Raw genomic sequence first — 17,605 nt, forward strand, 5'->3', positions numbered from 1 at the left:
CGTAAAGCAAATTATAGGCAACCATTGACTTATCACTACAATTGAGAACAGAATTTCCATTGCTAAGCAAGGCAGTTAAGTGAGCCATATCCAATTTTATCACCTTTTTATCAGTTATTAAGCAAATTGTGGCAATTGTTAAGTGAATCATGTGGTTGTTAAACAAATTCTGCTTCTCCCACTGACTGCTTGTCAGAAGCCAGCTGGGAAGGTTGCAAATGGCAATCACATGACCCCGGATTGCTGCAACTGTCATAAATATGGGGATTCTGGGAGTTGAGAAACATTGACTTAGGAAGTTATCAAAACATACAATTAGACCAGGAGTGTTCAAATCCGGCCATAATTATTGGTACTTCTAACATAATATTTTGCAACGTTGTCTTTTGAGGCATTAACTGCAATCAATCTCTTTCTGTAGCTTCAAAAAAGGCTTCCATACTTCTCACCTAAATGTTGGGTTCAATTCCTTTATTAATTCAGAAAAGCCACCAAATAATGTGCCTTGGAAGTCATCCTTCCATTACTACCTTTAAAAAAAATCCTTTTGTCATTTGAATCAAAAGTATTAAGAAATTACAGAAAGTTTATTTCCATTTTAAACTTCAATATTGACATGATTTTTCCTCATGTGAAATGAAATTCTGAGAGGCTTTAAAATCCACACAAATATCTTTGACAAGTGCTTTAAACAAATTACTGGAAGTACTTGCTTTCTTAAAGAGTGCAATATTAACACACACCTTTTCAAAGGAATAAATCTAAAGCTTTTACTCAGAACTTGACTTGGACACTTGAAGGGATAAAAGTGGAGAGGGGAGCATGTATGCAAGCACCAGTATTTAATTTACTCATCCATTCCTGCAAGGATAGTTTCTGTCTTTTGCAGAATCGGTGCATTGTTCTGAAAAGGATTTTTGGATAGAAACTGACTTCTTGGTTATTGAAGGACGCTTAGCTAAAATCTATTTTCAAAGCCTTTATGCTGAATACATCAAAATTCATAAAGAAGGTTGCATGTTGAATTATTCTCCAGTACACCTTTAACTTATCCATGTTCTGACTACAGTAGGTTTTATGTCTAGGGGAGCATGCATGTGCAGAAGTATACGAGTTATCACCAAAATCAGTCTTTCAGATAAAACAATGAACAATCTTATAGCACCCATTAAAACATGGACCATGTGTCATTGGTATTAGGGCCACTTAGAAATGTCAATCAAAATACTTTCACAGACTTTTATCATTATGGAAAATAGGCACCATATGGAATTAGCAGAATCAGAAACCAGAGACAAGAGTTTAGAAAGAGTAATATGAATTGTTTATTCAAATTAAAATATAGCAAATTAAACAAGGTAGGCATTTAAATTACATGAACAAATTCAGTCAATAACCATGGGGCCCATCTCTGGATGAAGATTCTATAGCATCAGGAGCTTCGACTTAACTTTTAAAGGCTGTATCCTCTTCAGATTCTAACTGAAATTATCCAGTTTGATTTCCGTTTTTGACTTGCTACCAAAAATATACTTAATTTTGTCAACAGAAAAGAAAAATGCACAAAATTGGTCAGTCTTTATATCTAACAAGGAACCTGTGTATTTTGCCTATTTTAGATTTTTAAAATAGTTAAATAGTTAAAATAGTTTAAGATTTTAAGCTATTAAATCTTAATTAAATAGCAACATATCAAAACTCAACTATGTTTTTCTTCTGCAAACCTTCTTACTTTACAAAGAAGGGAAATCAATACTTACAAGCTATTTTGTTACTCACTGTGATCTCATGAATATACTACGTTGCCCTAATATGGCAGTCAGCATAATATAATGCAGGGGTGTCAAACTCAAGGTCCAGGGGCCAGATCCGGCCTGTGGGGTGCTTAGATTTGGCCCATAGGGCTACCCTGGAAACAGTGAAGGACTGGCCCATGGTGCCTCTGGCAGTGAAAACAGAGCTCAGCGGGGCTGTGTGCAGCCCTCCTGAGTCTGTTTTCGCTGGCAGAGGGCTGCAGGAGGCTGTCATAGCCGAAAATGGAACTCAGGAGCCTATATTTGCTGGCAGAGCACTCGGGCCACAACCAGTGCCCCTGACACAAGTGATGTTGAGATGGCCATGCCCAACCTGGCCACGCCCACCCCGGCCTCCCAAGGTCAAACACAACTCTGATGCGGCCCTCAATGAAATTGAGTTTGACACCCCTGGTATAGTGAATGGACAAACTGTCATTTATTCGTTCAACCATTCACTCATGGCAGGCCCTTTTCTCCATCACATTCACCCAGACTTTCTCAATCTAGGCTCACACAAACCAGGCAGGGAAGCCTAAAACAAATCAATATACATATCCCAGATGCCTCGCAGACAGGCGGAAGAATTCATATTGACTGCAAAATCCAAATCTCAAGGGGTACAGACAAAGAAACTTGCCCTGGCTTGTCCAACAGGTTCTCAGCTCAGCCCTAAGAAATCTGAGACCAGTACTAAGAGCTGTTATATATTTCTGGGCTGGGGGTAAAACAAAGTGCCAAACAACTGTCCGGATATCTCTAGGGAGTCAATGCTGCTAAAACTTTTATTCAAAATTGCAATCTTTTTGAGACATAGGGACTAGTCAGATACAGCTTGCTGAAGAAAGTAGTTGAATCTATCTCTAAGGTAAAGCAAAAGTGATAGGCAGACTTGAGAACAAGATATGCTAGTGTGCTCTTTAAAGGAATTTGTGATTTTTTTATATATTATATTTTGTGCTAACTAACTTACAGGTATTGTGCCATCCTAAGTTTGTTGAGCCTCAGATCCTGTCCATCCTGGATTCATGGCCTAGCCTTTTCAGAATATTTTATGGGAGAGTTGTTTGGAACAAAGTCCTCCAATCAGTATGATCAATGGTCAAGAAAGGGAACAAATTTGGAGAGAGTCTGGCTTTTTACTACAATATGCTACACGAAGACTCTTGTTTGTCCAGAAAGAGCCAGATCTGTGCCTCAGGAAACAGAAGAGTGGGAATTCCCATTGAATCTAGCCTAACAGTTGAAAGCATATGGAATCAATCGGACAAATACACTTAGCTCAATATAAAGTATCACCAGGGTTGTTGTTTTTTACATTCATTGTGATTACTGTATTTATGCTGACCAAGATTTCCAAGAACATTACATGATTTTTCTCACACAATCAGTTGTGGTCATTTTATTCCAGAGAATACCTGAAAGTTTAAACAAATGGAAAGTGCATCTATATAACTACAGCAAGGGAGATTTTCTCTCAGCTATATTCCTTGCAATTATACATATTAATATAGGGTCACTGGACCCCTCACATTCATTATTGAATAAAAATTCAGATGTTCATGTTGAACTGTTCCATTGTCATTATCTATAGCAGACATGTCAAACCCAAGGTCCGCGGGCTTAGGGTGCTTAGATGTGGCCTCTGGGGCTGCCCTGGAAACAATGAAGGACCAGTCTGCAATGCTTCTGCAAGCGTAAACGGAGCTCGGGAGGGCCACGTGCAGCCCTCTCGAGCTCCATTTTCGCTGGCAGAGGGATGCAGGAATCCGTTGCAGCCAGAAACGGAGCTCGGGAGCCAATTTTCACTGGCAGAGCGAGCGCCTGGGCCACTACAGGCGACTTTGACATAAGTGATATCGAACTCGCCACGCCCCCTGGCCACACACCCCGAGGTCACACACAACCCTGGCAGTCCTCAATGAAATTGAGTTTGTATAGAATCTAAAAGATAAAATACAGCACAGGGTACATAAGATGCAAACCTGACCTACTAATAAGCTCAAATCATTCTTCTTTGGAGGAATTCCTGCCCAAATTGTCACTTGTCAATGATACACAGACTAAACAAACTCAACTTTTTAATGCAACAATTTTAGTATTTTCTCTATTTGATAAAAATTTTATGTATCTATGCAAAAGCTTCTGCAGGAATGAAGAAATTTGAGGATAAATTATTTTTAAGAGAGAAGACTAAATAAACAAATTATAGACATTTTGTATGATTATTTTAGCACCCAGTTGTTAGACAAGACACAGCAGCTTTGTCAATAAATTGAGCCAGCTTGACATCTCGCTTTGTCAGGCCACCACAGTCATGGGAAATGAGTGTTATCTGGACCTTTGAACAAGAAAGAAGAAAGATAAAAAGTTCATAACGTACAAAAAATTGCAATCAAATACATTTTTAAAAAGAACCTAATCATTCATAATTTAATCTATTTCCTTGCAGACTAGATTTAGTATGAAAATCTCAAATACATCTTAATTTGTATATTTAGTTTTTATTGTATATTTAGGCTTGTCAGATGCTACATCTTTTCTATCCTGCTCTACGGAGTGGAGAGTTGGTCTCTGAGAGAAAGACACTTGAAGAGATTAGAAGCATTTGAAATGTGGATTTACAGGCTGTTACGTATAAGTTGGGTTGACAAAATTAGAAATGAGGAGGTGATAAGCCACCTGGGAAAACCAAGGGAAATCATCAAAACCATAAAAAATCGAAAGTTAGAATATTTTGGACATGTGATGCAAATACAGCATACTTCACTTAATCCTCTAAGCAAAGATTAAAGGCAAACGAGGTTCAGGCAGAAGAAGATGATCATGGCTTCAAAATCTAAGGGACTGGTTTGGACAAAACTTAACAGTGCTTTTTCATGTGGTTGTTGATAAAAATAGGATCGGCAACACGACTGCCAACGTCTGATGACAGATATGGTACAAGAAGAAGAAATTGAGTTTAAAAAGCACCTGTCTGCTGTTCAAAAATTGGAATGGTGCTGAACATTTTTTTATATATCTCAGCAGTCAGATATAAACAGAACTTGAACACAGTTCTACAACAAAACATGATTGCAAAAAGCTTCTCTAGAAGAATTAGCATAAAACTGTTCTGGTTTCCCAATCCGTGCAGACAGTCCCAAAAGGTACCAGAGTTAATGGCACTGAATGCCACTGAGGGTCTCAACAAAAGTCACTGAGCCAGGTGACCAATACTGTTTTGGTCCTGAATCCTGACCGAAAATCTGTGTCATTTAAGATTCTCTGTAGCTGATTTGCAGTGACTTTCTAATGTAAACCAAATTTACAAGAAAGGACAGGTTGGAAACTTGGTGAACATTATGAAATATAGCCAGACCTAGGAAGGCCTCTTCAAGACAAGACTACTGACTCTTTCAAGGCAAGAGGCATTATGTCTAAGCCCAAAGAGAGACTGATTAACTCTTGGAGCTTACTGCTCATGCGCCCCCCCCCCTCCCAAAGAAGTCAGGAGGACCACAGATCAAACTCACAAGTGGCAGAATTCATACTACCATGAACATAATTTACTTCTTTGGGTTTCAAAAGATCAAAAGTATCCCATATATGATGCAAATGCTGCCTTGCTTAACAGTGGATGCTGTCCAATTGACATTATATTTTCTTTAAAAAGTACTTGTACATATTCACTGCACAAGAAAAGTGGATTATAACCAATTGCAAGTGAAAAACTGTTCAGTTTAAAATAAAGGTGAAGAGCCTGGCAATAATTTACAGACCAGCTCTGATGTTTCTTCCAAGGGATTATTCACTTATCTCTAGCAGAACACTATGTTCTGCTTTGCTAAATTTCTCTGTATCATCAAGCTACTGGGGGAAGAAAAAAAGGATTTAGTCTAAGTCTCAGAAATTAAAATTGTATCAGGAATATCAAGAAATATACACACAACGTTAGAATAGAAATAGTTATCAAAACTCCTACCTGCACATTTTAAATGATTTAAAAGTAAGAATTTATCCTAAAGATAAAGTCACAGATAAATTCTAATTGTGAATCCAGTGATATGAACATTTAAAGATCCTTAAAAATATTTTAATTTTGAGTTGGTTCCTCACAGACTAATATGCTCATTCAGAAATTTTATTTTATTGCTTAATCTGGAGATATATTTGAAACTACACCAAGAAATCTAGAGTTCTCAAAAATTTATTGGCTTTGTAATTTGGAAAATTAACTTGCAATATCAGAAAGCAAGAATATCTAATACTATTATTTTTATTTACTTTTTAAAGGGTCTGTTCCTGGGGACAGAAAAAAAAAGCTAATAAATCTGGAGAGCCAATAAAAATCTGCTGCTCCCAGTAGTTTGCAAAGTGTGAACAGGCATCACAAATATATAATATCAGTTCCTAAAGATCTCAAAAATGTGCTACCAAATTAAAAAATATATATGGCAGAAGGAGAAATAACTAAATACCATTTTGGAGAATAATCATATTAACACTAATTTAATTTAATGTGATTTTAAATAAAACAAAAATTGTTGTTTTGCTCCCTGTCCGCTACTTTCTGTGTGAGGCCCTAGTATACATTTTAAAGGTCAAGAATGGTCCACAAAAGTTAGGCACAACTGGAAAAAACAACATTTGCAGGGAACATAAGGAAGAGGGAGGAGGCAGAGTGACAGCAGTGCCCTACTCATTTCTTGCATGTGTCATAATTTCATACAATCCCTCAAAGGGGTGGAGCTTCAGTGTTATGTTTCTTTCCGCACTATGAAAAAAGCATTGAAATAATGAAGTTGCCATTGCCTAAAATATAGATTATACTTTCAAGGCTGGTAAAACAAGAGTTTGTGGATTTTTCCTATTACTTCAATGAACCAACTTCAGCTATATGAGGGAAGGTGAATATGAAACCAAGCAATCATTGAAAAAAAATGGGGAATGAAAGTGAAATAATTTGAAAAAGATTCCAACAAAAAGAATAAAACTGACCAATGATCTGATTTTTAATCTACATGGGGGAGGGGATTTACAAAATATAATTGGAGCCTGGTAATCACCAATGAAAAGAGATAAACTACTAGTTCATTAATCTTAGTTCATTACCTTATTGTACACATTAAACCATTCAGGATGATGATTCATCTTTTCAGCCTGAAGTGCTACCCGAGTCATAAAACCAAATGCCTGCATAACGAAAAAGAAATGCATGTGTTATTCTTAAAATAAAGCATTTTATTATATTCTGCATATGCCAGAAGGGAAAAGTGTCAAAATGTAAAAGTAAAAAAAAAAGCAAACATGTATAGGCCTGATACTGTACATGCAGTTCTGAAACAAACAAAACCCTGGTTAAATTTTACTAGTAATGGAGAATAATACCAAGAAAGTATGTCACATAGATTATTTCACAAATTGTTACAGAAGTCTGATGAAGCTGGCAAATGTTTGTATCACACTATAGATACAGAAAATTATCTGAGTTAAGAACAGGTGTGATTTGATCCAAATCAAACAAAGCAAAATTGTATGTGCTTTATTTCACCCACTTTATCTTATGCAAAATAAATTCTACAGTTTACATACAGTATATCGACACAGTACATGAGTGCTTAAAGTATCAAGAATCTAATATTATACAGTGACTTTCTCTTGCTAAAACCAAACAAAGTGCTTTCAAAATAAGACTAAAAACCTAATTGAAAGATTATTTTAACAGCAATAAATCTGTGATACATTAAGTATGATCTTTCAAAGTCCACCTATCTATCAAATGTACTAAAGTCTCGTTATAAAAATTTGCCGGGGGAAAAACCATGTTCAACCCTTTGACAGCAATTTTGACTAAACATATAATCAAGAAGTAGTATAATAGTTGATAATAGTTTCAGTATTTTTTCCTCTACCTCTGCTGAAGTATGACTGCAAATCACTTCTCCAGTCAGATGAATGCAATCATTACAATCAGAGCAAATTATTCCAACAATGTTTTTTATGTACAAATTATCAAAATGTTGGCAATTGAAATTATTTGCTCTCAGGTGAATCACAGAATTGCAGCCATTGTTTCACTTGATTCTGAACTGAATTCCAAAGTCAAACCACTGTAAAAAGCAGCTTTGAAACTTAAAAAGTTCTGAAACTATTTTTGAAACACTATGAGCTTTAGTTTTTAATAGTGATAAATTAAGGTGTTTTCTACAATTTAATGAATGGCATGATTTAGAGCTTTTACTTTATTACTCTTTAAAAGAAATTTACTAATGTTTCCATTGTGATTTTTTATTTACTAGAATGTGTATGTAATCTCACTTCCAGGTTGTAGTACTACAATACAATACAATCCCCAAAAAGATAAAATCAAAATAATCAGTATAATTCTCAGTATAATTAACTACATCAACTTCTATGTTGCAAAAAACTCCTAATGAATGCAATAAGTAAACAAAGCAAGCATCAGACTGGCTGTCCCTTTCTCACTGAGATTATTTATGAAGTTAATCCCTGCATTTTGAAGTTACATTGCCTTTATTCTACAAAGAGATGGAAGAAAACTAGCTCTCATAGATAGGGCACAATTGTATTGTTTCTTCACTTCAAAGTTCACTCAAAAAATCCACAGTAGTAATAGTTGAGAAAAACCCAACCAACCAACCAATGCAAAAGTTGACAATAGTAAATTGCAACTACAAACTACAGCTACATGGCTGCGTCCATTAAGTCATCAAAACTCATTCTTGAATTGAGGGACTTTTCCTTTAACTTGGACTTGAAAATGTTCTAACAAATCTAGTGTGCCAATAGTCCAAACACTAAATTTTGCTTAACTCTAGGATTTATGGGCAAAATGATTAGGTAGAAAGTGATAAAAAATTATATCTGCTTGAGACACTGGAAAGATACTGCCAACAACAGTACAACTCAGGTCCTCTCCCCCACCCCCCATATTCTTTGGATTGAGGACAATGTACTCATTGAGTTCCTGTCCAGGGAGGATTAATCAATATCCCTCTGTCTTAAAGATATCCCCTGCTGAGGATAGATATTACAATATAGATCCCCATTTATTTAATTTTTATCTATCTATCATTTTTATCTATCATCTAGCTACCTACCTATCTATCAAATAAATAAACAAACAAACAAATAAACTACTTTAATATGGAAATCTCTTTCCTTGAGTATCTAGCCATTCTGGTGAAGAAAATGCTTCAACTACCAATTAGAGTTATACAAAAGGAAAGCTTTGAGTGTTTTCGTTTTGTAATGGTGGTATTTAGTTCAGGGACCACTGGTGATCAACAAAGGCAACCCAGTTAGCCTCTAGTATAGGCATCCAAAAATAACAAAGAGCAAAAATATAATGGGATTATTAAATCTTCCTAGATTTGGGGGTTTCAACTGATATTTTATGAGATTTTGGATAAGAATGCCCAAAAAGCTGCAAGATCCCGAAAGTTCTGAGCTACTTATTTTTTTCAATCCTATGTTTAGGTCCCAATACTGCTCTGAAAGAATCATGCATTTCATGCTGTCCACAGACCCACGTTGCTAATTCTAGATCATATTATGGTCCTCAAAAAAATAAAAAAAGGATTGGAAATTGTTGTTGTAAACCAGAATAAGCAAGTCAAAGATTAAACAGTAGTAGCCCAACAAGTGGAGTATTTTGTTTGTTTTTTAGTATCAGGAGTTTGATTATCCTTGTGTTTGGAAATTTAATTTTATAGATCATTGAATGCAAGCTAAAAAAATTAATCACATTAAAGTCTCAATAAAACTATTAATGTCACTCAATTTATTAACTACAACAGTTTTTTGAAGGAATTCTTGTTCAAGGGTGCTATGACATTTTAAAATATTTTATGGATCTTGTAGAATTATTTTTTTAACAGTACAAAAATTTACGTTGCTGCAGTCAGGTTTATGTGTACACTAAGAGACTCATAGCTTTATAGTCCATTTTAAACCTGTACAACTGCCTCCCCCTTACATATATATTTTTACTAAGAAAATGAAAAGCAGGTCTGTTGAAGTAATTTCGGCCGAGCAATCTCCATTAAGCCTTCTAAATACTTCCCTTGCTAATTAAATGAAATCAGAACTTTATTGTTTATGGATCACCTTTTGTATCTGTAGGCTTATAACCTTCCTTTTTTATAAAATACAATTGGGAATGGGGAAAATAGCTATTTAGGATTGATTATATATGAAAACATTATTACATAATCAGTTTGGACATTTCTTCACGTCTTGAAACATAATCAGTAATTGGGTGTAATTGGTGATCAAGGAAACTATCTGGTGATCAATTAAAGTAATTACCAGATTCCGGCAACACAACCAATCTTAATTTGAACAAGAGTCTGCAATTCTTCAACTTTAATTTAAAATAATGAATATTATTAAGCAGTCTGTGAGCCAAGATCATGGTCAAGCCTACATTATATGTAGTAGTCAAATTAGTTTTGGTAAGTTTTTGTTTACCTGCAAGCCAAACACTTCATGTTAGAAAGTGTTTTGTTTATTTTGAAAAAAAAATCCAACATGATCTTGACCTTCATATCAGCACTATTGTTAAGTTTACCATCGCAAGTATATTTTAACATCTGGATTTTTTTCCCCCAACTCATAGAACATGTCTTAAAATAATTCAATAGAAAAAGAGCACGCGTTGTAGTTAATAAGCTTACATCTTAAAGACCATTTTTCCCCCTAAGATACAAAAATTGTCTTGGAGAGCATTCTGGGACAATTTTATTACACTAGGAAAGGTATAGGATGTATACAAAAAAAATACAATTGCACATTTGTATTATACAATTTGCATTCAATTATATTTTTCTCAGGAAGTTTGACCAACACAACTGCTACACTTTTTCAGCTTAGTAAATTATTTCCAATATTAACCTCTCACCAGAACAAACCTTTTCTCCTCCTTGAAGAATTCCATCTGACTTGAGAAAAATTCCCTTTTGCACACCTTGTTCCTTAAATTTTACATATTACTTGCAACTTTCTTACATTCCTTTACATTTCTACATTGCTATTCTCAAGTACTAGATAGTCTTCCTCTTTCCTTTTGATCCCAATATTTTCATTACAATTACCTAATAACTCAGCTAAAGTGCTTTGTGATATCTTTAATAGAAAGAATTCTCAAAGAAAAACAGTAACAATATATTTATTCATTACTCATTCCTGGATGTTCTTTAAGCATTGAATAGGCAAAAAATACATTAATCCCATGTTACTTAACCTGTAGCTTCCGACAGATCAATATGCCATTGACTCTTGTATTAATTTTGACAGCAAAGGTTAAATTTCTTAATAATTTTCTAAATAATTAAAGTTGCTGGTATATTATCATGAGTCTTTAGCATACTATGTCAGAATAATTTTTACTTAAAGTATGCTCTATCATGCTACATCTACTACTCTATTTGCACCACTTCATATTAAATTAAATATGAAACACATATACTAATCAATCTCATGGTTAATGAAGTTTCTGATAAACTATTACAACTCTTCTGAAGGTTATACTATGTTTAGAAAGTTACTTATTTCATTGTTATCTTTCACAAACTGGATTCAACTAACTTCATATTCTAGAATACAAATATTCTTTTTGTATTACCAACTACTGTGATTAAACATATTGCTGGAGTTAAACTGAATGAAAATCAATATTAAACGTGTTTCTATGTAAATGGCAGATAGACTGTAAAATATCAGTATTTTACAATATTCCTAATATCAATACTAGGAATAAATGTACTATATTGACTGTACTTTTATAACTAATAATCAGATACAACTTAAATGTGTCAGTGAGATTCAGCAGTGTTAAGTCTACTCAGTGACCATATCCAGAAAATAAGAAGAAACAGACAGAAATGAATGTATTATGCAGAGCAAAGGTTCATATTTTCCATTATTTTCTTCTGGGCAGGGACTAAAATTTAGTGGATGGCTTTATGAAATGAATGGCTTTAAGAAATTATCAAGGAAAATTTGAAAGGTACAGAAATATCTTATTTTCTATGTAAATCTTTAAACAGGAATTTTCTATAAACTATACAGGCAGTACCAGGTTTGCATCTTGATACAAGTGGGCTGCCTATTACTAAAAATGGCAGATTCTGGATATGTTTGAACAACACAAAAGATATAAGGAAATAGGGTGAAAAATGACAATAATATAGATCAGAGTTTCTTAAATGAGATCGAGGACCTATGCAGGTCTCCCAAGATCCTCTCAGGGATCTAAAAAGTCAAAATTATTTGCCCAATATTGAAAATATTTGCAAAAATTTAAAACAATAATGCTCTTCTATTTTTATTTATGAAAAATAAAGCTTTTGTGAAAATATTTCATTTTATGTTAATATCTAATCGGTTTAACATTATGCTATTTTAATATTCTTGCATTATGTTCATGTTATTTTACTGTAGATATGCTAAATCACAAGTCACTTGTTGAGATAGGTAGTCATATACATTGAATAAATAAATAAATATTTCAAGAATACATCTATTATAATGTGGTAAATATTGATAAATATAAAATAATACAAATAAAAGGACCTCTTTTGTGGTCCTGCATAATTTAAAAAGTGGAAAGGGGTCCTAATAGCAAAAAGTTTAAGAAAGTTTAAGATCTAGACAACTAGCCCACTGCAGAAACATGGGCTCTGCTCTGTAGGCTTCCATGTAGATTATATTTTAAATGGTTCACTCTGAGGTAAAGGATAACGGTAAAGGACTCCCTACAGTTTTTACTCCGCTAGTTGCTGCCAACTATAGGGGGAGGTGCTTAATTCCATTTCACTTTCAGAAGAACATACAAATTATTCATGAATTCACTGTATTTTAACTTATTGTGCCTACTAAATCATTCTTAATTCTAAATACAGATTCTTTCATTCTAATGATGGCCTTATTTTCATAGCTTATTCATATACTACATAAGAGAGATTCTATAAATTAATGTCTAATGAATGTCAGATAAATCCTAACCTAACTTCATCTAAGCTAACCTAAACATTAAACTCTATTTCTATATTCTTCCAAGATCTTATGTAGAAAAGGCTTCGCTCTTTTTACTACGACTATATGCTGTGGTTTACAATTTACAATACTTGTTTACAATTATTATGGTGAAGAAACTAGCTAGTCAGCTCTGTATCAAACATTTTGACAGCAAAAGCACAAACTCTGATCTATTTTAAGTACTTTGCCACTCTGTGTAATCTTGTAAAAGCCATTCTTGCCTTTGATATTTAGAGTGTTTACACTTCATATGCTATTCAAACAATGTTTTACATATTAACAAATAATGTGAACAAAACTTCATGTTAGATCAAATTCTTCAACAAGTGTCTTGCCAAAATTCTGTGATTTTCCTATAAAATTATTCCAATTTGTTGATCTTACATTGGATGAAACATACTGTAACAATCTTCATAATTTCTGTCCTTTTGGGACACTGTGATTTAAAGTAACATAATACAGACCAGTACCACTGCTAATCTAAACCACCTGACCAGATAAACAACAGTTTCCCCTTCTCTCTTCACTGAGGACATTTCTGTTTATTGTCATATGATTTGCTAATTTTCAAGAAATGAAGAATAAATGCAGCCAAGTCGAACTGTGGGTAACAAGAATTCGTTATTGCACACTGAAATATCTTTACATTTAGGTATTAACATAATGTCAAAAGTTTCAGGAGTTTCAAGGAAAAGTAGGTTAAATGGTTAAAAGTATTTATGGAAAAATATCAGTAACTCAAGAATAAAATAGTTTAAATCAATATAATTTAATCTCAGTTAGTTTTAGGAGCTGCTACATATTTCAAAGGCCATCCAAACAATGACATTCCCATAAGACATTTTCACCAGGTCCCTCACTGATTTAAAACAGTGGATCAGAAATCAGGTGGAAACATGTATTTAAGGCAATAAAATTAGCACACAACTGACATTAGGTAGAGTACAAATGAATAGCAATTTTATATCAGAGTAAAGACAGAATGGTCAAGAGGGGAGAAATATATTTAAGAATGTTTTGTAATTATAACTTTATTTTTTATTATTATTGCAAAGAATTTTGATTCCATTTTAGACCATAAGAAGAGTTATAAATTTCTTTTATTTATCACCAGAAAAAAACAACTGGCGATGAGTCGAATATTTTACTTTATAAAATAGAATGCCATAAATTAACTTACATATAAATAGGTATGGATTTTCACAATCACTTAGATATACCTGATATAAAACATCATCTGAACAAAAAAAGAAATTGGCAAAGTATGAATAATTTCAACTAAAAGACAGATCAAATATCATATGCAGTTAGTCTTAGAACACAACAGAGGTTCAAATTTGCTTTATTCAGACAACAGTTCTTCTTCTCTGTCTCCAACCAATGATGATGCCAAATCGTCTTTAATAAAATTGAAACAAGTTATGGTATGATTTGAAGATCAGCTGTCTGCAGGTATATTTGAATGAACCTAAATGGGGAGGATTTGTGTTTTCTGGCCCACATTTTGAACTCCTAAATTCTGCTGTTGTTTAGAAGAGTTGTGAAGACCTGGCTCTTCCTCTAGGCTTTTGGCAAGGGAAAACGAAGCCCCTTTGTTTGTTTCTCAACTTTTATCTTTTTTCTTCTTTTTAACTGATTTCATTGTAATTTTCTTGAATGTTGAGAGTCACAGAGTTGTTGGGTGTCAGGAGGGCATCCAAGCTAAATAAATGAATAAATTTTCTAGAATACTATTTTCACATATTGTATTCATCTTTATGTTGCCTAAAGTTTATTGCCCCAATACATATTTATTTATTTTTAAATGATGATTTCTTCAAAACAAGACATTTTCCAGATTCAAGGAAAGGGTTTTTTAAAGTTTATTTTCTTATTAAAAGTATTTAAAATAAACCTCCTAATACAAAAATAGTGGAAACACCATATGAAGCTTTAAAAAAAACTAAATGCAAACGTTAGATGTTCCAGGTTTGATCACAGAACATCTCTTGCTGATCAACATTTCATTTCTCCATATGTTAGTTATCATGCATTACACTTAGAATCAGAAAATAAAGATACCTTTTTCTTCAGAAATACAAGAAATGGGTGAATGTTTGTATTTTTGTTACAATAATTAGACTTTTCAGTTTCTAACCAAAATACTGTATCTCAGAGTTTGCCAATATAAATTTCCAAGTTCTAAGCAAGAAAGCACCTGTTCAGTTGCTTTACATAATGAAGTCAGTGTCAAATTCAAAAAAATATAGTTCAAAGTTTACTGGATAGTTAACTCCAAGGGATGCTTTGTTACATCTTTTCAGAAAAAAATAAAACATTTGAGATATGAGTTATTTACCAGAATATTCTATATGTTACAACAAAACATTATTTTACGTTGAATTTAATTAAGTCCTGTTTGATAGTGGCATACAAAATATTTCAAATTATCAGCTATTCTGACATTACCGGAAATGTTCCAAATGATGTTCCAATCATTCCAGATATATTCTGAGCTCAATCTTAAGACTCCAGGTATAAATTCAGATAGTTTTACATTATAAGGTATTTCATTATTGAACTCTAAGAAAAATAAAATAATGTAATTTTATTTATTTATTCAATTAATAGTCATCAATTTCACATACACGATACTAGGAGTTACCTAATAGACATTAAACTTAATTTACTTACTTAAGGTACAATATTCTCAGTGCAATATTGCCCTTCCTCTACAAAAAAAACGTAAAAGGCCATACAAAAATTATGGTAGGTACTAATATGCAGATAAAAATACAAAGAGACGGATATAAAAACACATCCAATCCATTTAGATATTTATGAAAAGCTTTTGAAAAGTATCAAGCATATCACTCAAGAAAATAAATAAACAATAAACCTATTTTGGGGCAAACTATTCACACAAATACCTTCAGACCACTTCCATTCCATCTGGCCAGGAGTTAAGGTGAGGGGTTGCATAATTTACATTCAGGCAGCATACTCCCAATTCCTAATTCTGAATTCTAAACACAAATTTTCAAATATTCTATTTCCACTTGTTATTATTATCCAAAACTTATTCCAATCCATAAATTAATAGAACATCCACACTTATAGATTAAGGCTGTCTTGAAGTTTCCATTAGTTTCCTACGTGCAAAAATATTGTATTATGTTTTGAAACTGGGGTGCTCTCAACAGAGACTTGGATTCATCTTTATGGCTACTAGTTAGAATTGGTTTTCCTTCAAAACAATCTTATTCATAGTTTGGATAGGCTTCTAGACCTAGATGTCCAAATAATGATAAATTTCACCAACTTAGGCTGATTCACCAGCTATAGCCCCATGATAATCCATCTCATTATAACCTCCCTTTCAGATTATGGGCCATTCTGAAGATGTTTCAGAGATCTAAGCAGGCTGCACAATTCTCTAGAACTGGGTAATATGAACACATCATAACAATTCCTGGTCTTAGTTCACTTCTGCCTCCAGTTCAGTGTGCTGGTTTTAACCTAGGAAGTTTTTCCTTGTGCTTGGAACACACCACCTGAAAAAACGCATTATTTTAATTTTAATTTCATTCTTTTAAAGACTACTTTGATGTAGTGGTTAAGGTTCTGACCCAAATACTAGCAGACTGTGAGTTTTAGTCTCATCTTAGACATGAACACCAACTGGGTATTTGGGGCCAGTCACTTTCTCTCACTGTGGGAAAAAGAGGAGGAGGAGGAAGGAGTATTATGCATGTTTGCCACCTTGAGTTAAAGTAATACATAAAAATCAATTCAATGCAGAATTAATAAATTGTTTGCCAATACATTTTTATTTTGCAAGTATCTTAACAATTTTGTTCTTTTATGCTAATTTTATAATTGCTTTATTTTATTTCTTATGTTAAAATTTTTATATGATGTTTTAATTTATATTTTAACTGTAGCAAATTTAGGATTAAGTGCTGATTTCTTAACTCTGAAGTGCTGTGAGATTATTAAAATAAGAATCTTTAATCAATCTTTACTCCTGATGATTACAGGGACAAGTCCTTACAGTTTTCTTGGCAACTTTTTCAGAAGTGAGTTGCCATTACCTTCTTCCTTGGGCTGAAAGTAAATAGCCCAAAGTGAACCAGAATTCACAATGTCCCAGTTTCTAGCCCAGTCCCTTTAATCAGTACACCAAGCTGGCTGTCTCTTTAATAAATAACAAATTCCACCTCACTCAGTCTGAAGAATTCAAGATAACTATTTAAAAAATATGGAATTCTGATCTAGAGTTATTTAAGTACCGCCTGTAAGTAATATCTACACCTGTGAATAAAGCAATGTTTTAATCCAGCTGCTTGTCGATAACCTGCCTTACCACACTGATTTTTCACACAAGTTTTCATAATTTTGCATGTGATAATATCTGTGAGGGCAGATTCATGAGCCATGCCTATGGTTTGTGGCAAAGAAGAAACTGAAACAATGGAACACGTCTTCCTTTGCTACTCCCCTATTTCTTAAAAACCTGACAAACTAATTTCATGGTCCTTTACTTAATAATAGATAATACTGTATGTGTGTTTAAGAATGATCAAAGTTTGTATGGCTGCCAACTCTATAAGGCAGGGTATGATGAATTCATTGGAAGCATTCTTTAAAGCCATACAGAATTTTTACATGTTACAAAAACTTATTTTCTTCCTTTGTAGACCCTTTTTAGCGAGTAGTTAAAAAAATCTCTTTGTGTTTTATAGTATTTTATATTCTGGCTGCTTCTCCTCTAAGTTTTTGTTATGCTA

The 17,605-nt window shown here is 33.5% G+C and overlaps 1 protein-coding gene across 1 annotated transcript in view; it reads right to left on the reverse strand.

Annotated features, from left to right (window-relative positions):
• Positions 1 to 1,301: 1,301 nt before the first annotated feature.
• PCBD2 (pterin-4 alpha-carbinolamine dehydratase 2) overlaps positions 1,302 to 17,605 on the reverse strand; it is a 45,949-nt gene continuing 29,645 nt past the window's right edge. The window contains exons 3-4 of the mRNA XM_026696503.2: positions 6,888 to 6,968; positions 1,302 to 4,134 (exon numbers count right to left, since the gene is read on the reverse strand). Of these exons, the coding sequence (XP_026552288.1) occupies positions 4,024 to 4,134; positions 6,888 to 6,968 (192 nt within the window). The 3' untranslated portion in view covers positions 1,302 to 4,023. The remainder of the gene's footprint in view (positions 4,135 to 6,887; positions 6,969 to 17,605) is intronic.

Source organism: Pseudonaja textilis, chromosome 2 (genome assembly GCF_049901715.1).
Source record: "Pseudonaja textilis isolate UNSWEBS1 chromosome 2, rPseTex1.2, whole genome shotgun sequence".
Lineage (NCBI taxonomy): Eukaryota > Metazoa > Chordata > Lepidosauria > Squamata > Elapidae > Pseudonaja > Pseudonaja textilis.